The sequence below is a fragment of the Vipera ursinii genome (genome assembly GCF_947247035.1).
Source record: "Vipera ursinii genome assembly, chromosome: 7".
NCBI lineage: Eukaryota > Metazoa > Chordata > Lepidosauria > Squamata > Viperidae > Vipera > Vipera ursinii.
The window spans coordinates 46,592,922-46,603,835 of record NC_139521.1 but is presented as its reverse complement, the minus strand read 5'-3'; the positions used below and the strand labels follow the sequence as shown (position 1 = coordinate 46,603,835).

At 38.7% G+C, this 10,914-nt stretch overlaps 1 protein-coding gene across 1 annotated transcript; it reads left to right on the top strand.

Moving 5' to 3' along the window:
• The first annotated feature begins 273 nt into the window (after positions 1–273).
• On the top strand, positions 274–9,330 carry PCDH18 (protocadherin 18). Its single transcript, XM_083368099.1, has 4 exons — positions 274–2,796; positions 4,272–4,357; positions 4,470–4,633; positions 8,375–9,330. Exons 1-4 carry the CDS (start codon positions 310–312, stop codon positions 9,031–9,033), a joined length of 3,396 nt encoding a protein of 1,131 aa, XP_083224225.1. The 5' UTR covers positions 274–309; the 3' UTR covers positions 9,034–9,330.
• Positions 9,331–10,914: the final 1,584 nt, after the last annotated feature.

Here is a 10,914-nt window from a genome sequence, read left to right as displayed (position 1 = left end):
CTGCAGCGGAAGGAAGAAGCCTGGATGTGCAAACCTCTTGGAGAAGAAGCGGAGGAATCCGGGCCGGCTTGCCTACGGGATGTATATTGGGAGATCCGCCACCTTGGTCTCGCCGTAGGCAACTTTTCCTGAGCAACTGGGACGTGGCATCCGTTTCAGAAGGAAGGTTTGCAAGCGCGGGTTTCGCCCCCCCTCCCTTCCTCCCAATTCTCCCAAGAACCAAATGTACGTTGGGTTTGAGGGATCGAGATTAAGTTGAGCGAATCGCTTTGTAACTTGTTGGCAGAAAGAACCCGGGAGCCTGTGCCGATGCCGCGTTTGGGTCGAAAAATGCACTTTATGCTTCTCTTTGCACTGGCCGCCGTCATGTCCTGCTGGGAAGGCGCGGCGGGCAAAAATCTGAAATACAGGATTTATGAGGAGCAGAGGGTTGGCTCGGTCATTGCCAGGCTTTCTGAGGATGTCGCCGACGTTTTGTATCGGTTGCCTAATCCCTCTTCGGTGCGGTTCAGAGCCATGCAGAGGGGGAATTCTCCGTTGCTGCTGGTTCGGGAGGACAACGGAGAAATCAGCATTGGAGCTAAAATTGACCGGGAGCAACTCTGCCAGAAAAACTTAAACTGTTCTATAGAGTTTGACGTGATCACTCTGCCGACTGAACATCTGCAGCTTTTCCATGTCGAAGTTGAAGTCTTGGATATTAATGACAATTCGCCTCAATTCTCCAGAGCTCTTATTCCTCTCGAAATCTCGGAGAGTGCAGCCGTAGGTACGCGGATTCCTTTGGATAGTGCTTTTGATCCAGATGTTGGGGAAAATTCCCTCTACACATACTCTCTTTCTGCCAATGATTTCTTTACCGTTGAAGTCAGAACAAGGACAGATGGAGCCAAATATGCAGAGCTGATTGTGGTGCGGGAACTGGACCGGGAGCTGAAATCAAGCTATGAACTCCAGCTAACTGCCTCGGATAATGGTGTACCTCAGAGAACTGGATCATCCCTCCTAAAAATCAGCATTTCAGATTCTAATGACAATAGTCCAGTTTTTGAACAACAGACATACATTATTCAACTTTTAGAAAATTCACATGTTGGCACATTGCTTATTGACCTTAATGCCACTGATCCAGATGAGGGTGCCAATGGCAAAGTTGTCTACTCCTTTAGTAGTCATGTTTCCTCCAAAATTATAGAGACTTTTAAAATGGACTCTGAAAGGGGTCAACTAACTCTTCTCAAACCAGTGGATTATGAGACCACCAAATCCTATGAAATTGATGCTCAGGCACAAGATTTGGGTCCAAATTCAATTCCGGCTCACTGCAAAATCATTATTAAGGTTGTTGATGTGAATGACAACAAGCCTGAAATCAATTTAAACCTGATGTCTCCAGGAAAAGAAGAAATTGCTTATATTTCTGAAAAAGCTTCCACAGAGACTTTTGTGGCCCTGGTTAGGGTGCAAGACAAAGATTCTGCGCTGAATGGAGAAGTGGTTTGCAAGCTTCATGGGCATGGGCATTTCAAACTTCAGAAGACATATGAGAATAACTATTTCATCTTAACAAATACTACTCTGGATAGAGAAAAGCGATCTGAATACAGCCTGACAGTCATAGCAGAAGACAAAGGAACTCCAAGTCTTTCCACAGTGAAACATTTTACTGTCCAGATCATTGATGAAAATGACAACCCACCCCAATTTCAGACAAATAGATATGAAACTGTAATTTTAGAAAATAATTCTCCAGGTGCTTATATCACCTCTGTTACAGCAACTGATCCAGATCTGGGAGATAATGGGCAGGTGACCTACACTATCTTGGAGAGTTTCATTTTGGGAATTTCCATAAATACATATGTGACCACTGATCCCTCTACTGGAGCCATCTATGCACTTAGGACTTTTGATCATGAGGAAGTAAACCAGATTGTCTTTATGGTTCAAGCTAGAGATGGAGGGAGTCAACAGTTGGCTAGCAATACAACAGTGGTACTAACTATTATTGATGAAAATGATAATGCTCCTTTGATTGTGGGGCCTGCACTGCATAATAATACAGCAGAAATTTCAATCCCTAAGGAAGCTGACAGTAACCATTGCATCACTAGGATAAGGGCCATAGATAGAGACTCAGGAGTTAATGCAGAGTTAAGCTGCTCATTAGCAACTAGTAGTGAAGAAGGCCTCTTTGTGATGGATCCACAGACATGTGACATTTATCTTAATGCTAGCATTGAATCTGTTACATCAAAAGAATGGGAACTTACAGTGGTTGTTAGGGACAAAGGAAGTCCTCAACTGAGTACTAAAGCACTTCTGAAATGCAGTGTTGTTAAAAATATATATCAGCTTTCATCTACAGAAGCAACATATCCAAACCAAGCTCCTCTAGACATTTCCATGATCACAATAATATCCTTAGGAGCAATATGTGCAGTTTTGTTGGTGGTTATGGTCGTCTTTGCTACAATGTGTAATCGTGAGAAGAAAGACACCCGGTCTTATAATTGTCGTGTTGCAGAATCCACATACCAGCATCATCCCAAAAGGCCATCAAGACAGATTCACAAAGGGGACATTACATTAGTGCCTACCATTAATGGTACTTTACCAATTAGATCCCACCACAAAGCTTCACCTTCATCATCTCCAACACTAGAAAGAGGGCAAATGAGCAGTCGACAAAGCCATCACAGTCATCAGTCTTTAAATAGTCTGGTGACCATCTCATCAAATCATGTACCAGAGAATTTCTCTCTTGAACTCACTCATGCTACTCCTGCTGTTGAGGTAAGATCATACAGATTGTATTAATTAAAATCATTCACATAAATAAATGAATCCTATGTCTGTTTAGTTACAATACCTAATTTGCAATGTATCATTTCCATTATTATATATGATGATTGTACACATCTACATTTACAATATGTATTTATACATATCCAGAAATTCACTGGGAAAATATGTTGCTGTTTCCTAAGTACCAATATATGCGTGTGTGCGTGTGTGTGATGTATACAGTGATGTATGGATGATATCACTATTTCTTATTAAACTACTTGCATTTAAAAATATAACAAAATGTATGGAATTCCAACTGCGAGTATGATTTTAGTTTCTGTACAAATCACTAAAGCCATGAATAATAGGGTGGCTAGATTTTGTTACCCTTGTTATCCAAATTCCAGATGACCGCTAGATGGGAGCAAGGCATATCATTTTGTTGTACCTAGTGGTGATCTAGAGTTTTGCAATCTATATCTATTACCCTTATTTGTAGTAATCGGTGCAATATTAACTAAACTGTTTAAAATTTAGTTAATATTGATACAATATTAACTAAATTTTAATAGGCTACCAGTAGTAATAGCCTTGGTGGAGCAGTGGGCTAATGCCTTCTTAAGTAACACCAGCTGCCTGCAATTAGTGCAGGTTTGAGTCCCACTAGGCTCAAGGTTGACTCAGCCTTCCATCCTTCTGAGGTAGGTAAAATGAGGACCCAGATTGTTGGGGGCAATTAAGCTGACTTTGTAATAATGCCACTTGAGGTCTGTGTGAAAGCCCTAATAAGCAGGGATATACATAGAATGAAGGCTACTGCTAAGCTAGTGAGCCGCCCTGAGTCTTCGGAGAAGGGCAGGATATAAATGGAATTAAAATAAAATAAATAAAATATTACTCCAGTTAATTAAATATATTTTAGAATTAGTCCTTAGAAATCTTTCCAGGATGTAAAAATCACATGTTGTTCTATGCGTCAGTATTTAAGTATACTTATAATGTATTTACATATTTAAAGACAAAAGAATGAAGAAATATATTACTAACACTAATGAAGTTTTAACTACATCTGTTCTAACAGCTTCTGTCAACTCTGCATGCAAATTTTTAATGAATGTCTTTAAGGCCTTTGAGCCATAGCTCAGAGCAGTTAAATATAATTTTTTACTAACTTCAATGGAATTTAAACTATTTGCAACCAAACACTTGAATTTAACTAGCTTAAGGTTCAGAGTTAAGGTTTTTAGATGCCTTGGATGATGAGACTAAGGAACAAGGTTAAAGTGTATCTGGTACACTAAGGTGTTCGTAACTATCTTTTATATTGACTGAATTCTGTTACTTTCTTCTCACAGATTATTTCAACAGACAGTTTATGGTTTAAAAGAGGAGAGGATTAATATACATGGTTTTATTGGGCAGTTATATGGATAACCTTTGTAAGGATTCATTTTTTCTTGCTGTTGTGTGTTTCATAACAGGTGTCTCAGCTTCTCTCCATGCTTCATCAAGGTCAATATCAACCAAGGCCAAGTTTTCGAGGCAACAAGTATTCCAGAAGCTACAGGTGAGGATTTTCTTTGGTCAAAATTCAGAGTAGTATTATCAGAAGGTATAGGCTTAGCACATGAGCTAATGAAGCCCTGTTCAATCCACATGTCTCTTTTGTTTTATCACAGATATGCCCTTCAAGATATGGATAAGTTCAGCCTGAAAGATAGTGGTCGTGGTGACAGTGAAGCAGGAGACAGTGATTATGATTTAGGGAGAGATTCTCCTATTGACAGGCTTCTTGGAGAAGGATTCAGTGACCTTTTCCTTACAGATGGGAGAATTCCTGCAGGTAAAAATTCAGTGGAAATCAAACAGCTTATATTCAATAACTTATTTCCAGTATTTTCAGACAATGATACATAGGAAAATTTGCATTGGTGAAAATAAACATGTTTCTCTTCCTATCCCATTTGTACTGAACAACACCTAAAACTTGCTCAAGTCCTTAAAAGCAATATTTACCATATGAAGGCTTACAAGAGAGTCACAACTCTCTGGAATAAATTTCTATCCCATGAATGGTGTCTTTAAATTTTCCATAAATTTGAAATGAATTGAATCCACAAAATTGTAAGAATATATCAGATGTTAATGGCAAATAGATACAGTATTTGTTTACCACAATGCTTGGACTAGAATCATGCTACTGTTAAATCACAAGTAAGAAATCCATGTCCTTGCTTGACTTTCTGGTATCCTTCTATGACTTGGCCCACTTCAGGATGTTCTTTAGGATGTGCCTAAAATAATTGGCTTTTGGGGGGAAAGTTGGAGTTTTCGAGTGTATATAGTGGTATAGCATGATATTTTTTTCTGTATATTTTAAAAACACTAAATATTTTGTACACCAGTATCAGGGTCTCTGGTGTAAAATAGTATGTTATAATATTATCCAGCTAAGATATTGATGCTAATAAGAGAACAATTTCTGATTACTATATTTTTGTTTCATCTGGCAGATATTGTCCATATTTGAAGCTAGCAGTGAAGCCTATTGTTAGTGTAGCTATTTGTATTTATACTAAATAAGAGTTTTCCAAATGTGAGGGCATAAGATCATCATTATTGGCTTGCTGGTTCATACCAAGGTCCACCTTAGTACAGCATCTGTTTCTCATATAGCTAGATTCACAAGCCAGGTACTCACAAGCAAGAGGTAGACACTTATTATTGATGCCCTGGAACTGCATGGGGAATACTGCTTCCAGTACAGTGGTAATGATAAGTCTTTAAGACTGATAAAACATGATGGACATATCTTCCATAAATCTATCCAACCCCTTTTCAAATTATTCAAATCACTTGCCCTTACAGCAGGGGTGTCAAACTCAATTTCATTGAGGGCCACATCAGCATTGCGGTTGCCCTCGGGGGGCTGGGTGGGTATGGCCAGGGTGAGCGTGGCCTACTGGGTGGGCATGGCTAGAGTGCGTATGGCCTACTGGGTGGGCGTGGCCAGCTCTACATCGTTCGCATCAAGGGTGCCTATATGGGGCCCTGGGCAGGAGTGGGACAGATCTGAGGGTCTTTGGCAGGAGGAGGATCTCTGGGCCAGGGCCAAGACAGTGGGGGCCGTTCCCTCACTGTTTCCAGGATGGCTTCGCGGGCCACATGAAACCACTTCGCGGGCCACATCCGGCCCTTGGGCCTTGTGTTTGACATGTCTGCTTTACAGTGTGCTATGATAGGTCTAACCAGAATCATGCACTAGAGTTCATAAAGGAAATCTCTGTTTAATTAGAATGGAAAAAATTATGCAAAGATTTGGTTTTTATCTCTATCTTCATAAATAGAATACTTAACTAAATTAATATCAGGAAGCAACTTGTTCAAAGACTATCCACTTTTTATCATTTCAGGCTGCTGATGTTTTGTATAGTTACCAAATACAAATATTTGGTTATAATCCCAAATTATTTATATGTATAAGAGCAAGTGTGGTGTACTGTAATAGTCAAAATCTTGAATTATGATGATAAATGCAGTGTCAAATACATCCTTAGCCATGACTTTGGGCTAAGCTTCTCTCAACTAAATTTCCATCATAGGAAATTTACAGGAAGAAATGGAGAAGGGACCGCTACCTTGCACTTTGAGCACCTGGAAGAAAGAGCACAATATATATACTTCAAAGGTGCTTTGAAGCTTGTCAGTAAATTCTAAAACATAGCCATTCAAACTTTTTCTATAAAAGTCTATAACAAGCATAATAGCAATAGCAATAGCACTTATAGCAGTGGTGGCGAACCTTTTAGAGACCGAGTGCCCAAACCGCAACCCAAAACCCACTTATTTATTGCAAAGTGCCAGGGTGCATCAGCATTGTGGTGCCCTTGGGGTGGGGGCAGGGAGGTGCCTCTGAGTGTCGCCTCTGGCACACAAAAACCAGGGGCGCAAAAATGGGCCAACCTGCTGCAAGGCACAAATACGGCCGTCGTGGCGCCGTAGGATGCAGATACAAGATGCTGCACCACGCAAGAATGAGGCAGGGTGACTATCACGTAGGCACTAGCCCTGCCCCATTTGGAGCATGTGAATGCTCGCAGCCCCCATGTGTGCACACATGCATGTAAAATGCTTCCCCCTCCCTTTTCTTCCAGTCTGGCAATCGACAGTGGTTGGTGACTTCTGCTCTACTTGAGCTTACTAGTTGGCCGCTTTGCCTCCTTTGTGCTGGGCAGGGCTCCTGCTCCAGGTGGCGGTGGCAGCCTGATGGACCTGCTGCTGGCGGTGGCACGCATGCCAACAGAGAGGGCTCTGAGTGCCGCCTCTGGCACATGTGCCATAGGTTTGCCACCACTGACTTATAGTATATACATTTAGAACAGAACAGAACAAAACAAAACAGAACAGAATAGTATAGACCTGGAAGGGACCTTAGAGGTCTTCTAGTCCAGCCCCTGCTCAAGCAGGAGAACCTATACCATCTCAGACAAGTGACTGTCTAGCCTCTTCTTAAAAATCTCCAGTGATGGAGTGCCCACAATATACCACTTCATAGTGCTTTATATTCCTATCTAAGTGGTTTGCAGAGTCAGCATATTGCCTCCAATAATCTGGGTCTTCATTTTACTGACCTCAGAAGGATGGAAGACTGAGTCAACCCTGAGCTGGTCAGGATGAAACCACTGGCAGTTGGCAGAATTAGACTGTAATATTGCATTCTAATTACTAACCATGGTTCAAAACTAGAGCCGTTATAAAAAATTCAAGTACTTATGTGAAATTAGGATAACCTTTATTTTCATTTTTTACTGTGGTGTGAGTAATATCTGATATATGGAGTTCTATATTTTATAGATCTAGCATCTAAATGGCAGCTATTTGTCTAACTGGATTAAAATATATACATCAAAACGGAACACAACATGTTTATGAAAATGGCAGGAGTTAATGCCACCCTGCCCTCTTATTAAGAAAAAATCCTTTCACAACTTTGATTTATGAAGTTGATCAAGAACTCTGGTTTTAAGTGTGTTCAAAACTAGGGCAGTCTTTGTAATTAGACTGTTTTAGTCTTCTTTTCTGGGTAGCAAAAAGGCACTTTCATCAAAAGTTGTGAGAAAAATATTTGAAATAAGATATAAATAAGCCAATAAAAAAATTTCATATAACTATAGTACCAAAGTAACACAAACATTTGAACCAATATTTTTCTACTTTAAAATTCCAAATAAAATTAAATAATTAAACCCATGATTGCACTGGATTTATACTTTGATTCATTTTAAAGGAAAATTAAATGAAATTTAGCTTTTGTTCTTATCTTCACATACTTCTTTGGAGTACAACCTCAGAATGCCATTCAAAGGCCAAAAACCAAACTTTCAACAAAATTAGGCACTACTATTCTAAGATTCAGTGAAAAAGACTTAAGCACTGATTTATTGAATGTGTTTTTTTGACCAGAAAATATATGTATGTTTGTTCAAACTACTTTTAAATTTAGGTTTTAAAAAGTCAAGAGTTACACCTTGAGTTGTGACTGAAATCGTGCAGGTTTTAACATTTAATTTTATTTTGCTTTCAGCAATGAGATTGTGCACAGAGGAATGCAGAGTCCTGGGGCATTCAGACCAGTGCTGGATGCCACCTCTGCCTTCCCCATCTTCTGATTACAGAAGCAATATGTTTATACCAGGAGAAGAATTTCAGCCTCCGCAAAGCCAGCCACCACAGGAGGAGGAGGAGCATCAGGAGGTTGAATCATCTGAAAAGAAAAAGAGCTTTTCAACTTTTGGCAAAGACAATCAGAATTTGGAAGAAGCAGCTGACATGTGTACCTCATCTCTGCTCTCTGAAATGAACAGTGTCTTCCAACGTCTCTTGCCTCCTTCGTTGGATGCTTACACAGAATGTAATGAAATAGAGCCTCCCAGTTCACTAGAGCGCAGGAAAGGACATTTGCCAGCCAAGACTGTAAGCTATCCACAAGGGGTGGCAGCATGGGCAGCCAGTACTCATTTTCAAAACCCTGCAAACAGCACTGGGCTTACTTTGGGAACTCATTCAGGTGCCCAGCCCTCTTCAAAATGGTTACCTGCCATGGAGGAAATTCCAGAGAACTATGAAGAAGATGAGTTTGACAATGTGCTTAACCACCTGAGTGATAGTAAACATGAACTCATGGATGCTAGTGAACTGGTGGCAGAAATTAACAAGCTGCTACATGATGTCCGGCAGAACTAGAGTGTCTTATTTCATAGCATCTTAATTTTCCATATTTTTGGAAAATGAAAAGATGGGAACCCATAATGAAAAGAACTGGCATTGCCAATTAGTTACATTTATCATAAATGTGTCTGTGTATGTTGAATCTTAAATACTGTATTTTCATATGTACACAATGCAAGTGTGATACCTTTAACTGTATTTTAAAAATACATTTGTATCTTATATTTATGCATAATTTAACAAATAAATTTTATTTTTGTACTCCCATGACAAGCATGTTTTCCTACATATAAGCAACTGACACCATTTGTGTCAAAGTACAGTATTTCTATCACAAGTGTATAATTACTCAAAAGCTAAGGGATGCTATTTTCCATGGGTTTCTCTACAAGTATTTAATGTTATACAAAATTGAATCAATTGAAACTTTATCCAAATGGAAACTTCAATAATTAATGAACTAAGATCTTGTTGCAGTGTTTCAATTCTTATAATAAAGAGTTGTCAACTTTCTGGAAGCTTAGCATTTTTTTAAAAAAAATTCAAGCCTGGATAATTCATCCTCCTATATAATTAAAAAGGAAAGATGTACATTATTCTGATTGAAAATCATAGCCTAATTCCCTAATGGTCAAATAGTTCCAAAAAAGAAATGGTGTATATTTTATGTTTGTGTGGTATTTAATTTAATTTAATTTAATTTAATTTAATTTAATTTAATTGAGTATATACATTGGAACTGATCCACTGATATCAATTGTACTGTTCTGTTTTGGTTAAGTTCCCTTCATGTATTTGGTCTAATTTTCCTTCTACTCTACACATGCAGTGTGGTCTGTTTTTTTGTTTTGCTTTGTTTAATGTTTGCGTCTGTTCCATTATTGAAGCATGAGGTATAAATGATGCTAATATACATTTTTAACGAGCATTGAGTCTGACACAGTTGACAGACATAGTTGTCATCTAGAAAAAGCAAATTTTAAAACTTAACAAAATTATCCCACACATGTGTTTCAAGTTAATAGGCTCCTTCCAAATAAATAAACATTCCTATTGCAATAATAAATGTTTCCAAATATATATATTCATGGACATTGTATTTCTTACAGGAAATTTTTGGTCAAGCAAGCCACTTGCTGATTCAAACAGAATTTAAACCTCCTATAGCTACTATTGACAACTAGCTAGAAAAACTTTGATATGCCCAAATGATTGTGGTAAGCATGGCTTTTCGACATAGATTATTTTTCTTTCAATATGGTACATTGTGCAGGAAGAAATAGAACCAGACAGTTGCTTTTGGTGTTGTGAAAAGGTAAAAAATTATCAGCAGTTGATTTATATTCATTATTATATTTTTCACAATGGTGAACATCCTTCTAGATCACTAGTTGTTAAACTGGAATTAATCTAGTATTATCTTGGGGCTAATGATGCAATTTGTGATTTTTTTTTGTTTGTGTGACAAGGATCAGCTTGGGACTAGTAGTTGGGAACCTTCCCCCCAGGTTTTTTGGGGGGGGGGGTGGAAGAGAATAATAATAATATCATGCAACACCACGTAGGGGGTAAGTGGGTCAACAGTTTAAAAATAACTGGAGTCCAGTGTTCTGATTCAAGTGTCAAAATAACATTACTGATTTGGAGGGTACATGTATAGTGCCATTTTCTGCTCTACTTCAGGCTGCGACAGGTCTTGGATCAGCCTTGAAATTTTGTATAATTCAGCTTTCCTGTTATTTTTGATCTATTTATATATACACATGTGAAATGAAGAGTCTAGCTCAAAGCCACCTCTGGATATGAATAGGAGAGGGTTAAACCTTTTCCTTCAACTATTTCTCTCTTTTAATAATTTCCTTCACATAATTCTGTTTTGAAAGAGGCACATGTATG

Bases quoted from the DNA above. Each gene is read 5' to 3' on its own strand.
- PCDH18 (XM_083368099.1), top strand. From the start codon at position 310: ATGCCGCGTTTGGGTCGAAAAATGCACTTTATGCTTCTCTTTGCACTG. The intron at 2,797-4,271 runs GTAAGATCATAC...GTTTCATAACAG, and splicing joins ATGCTACTCCTGCTGTTGAG to GTGTCTCAGCTTCTCTCCAT. The intron at 4,358-4,469 runs GTGAGGATTTTC...GTTTTATCACAG, and splicing joins AAGTATTCCAGAAGCTACAG to ATATGCCCTTCAAGATATGG.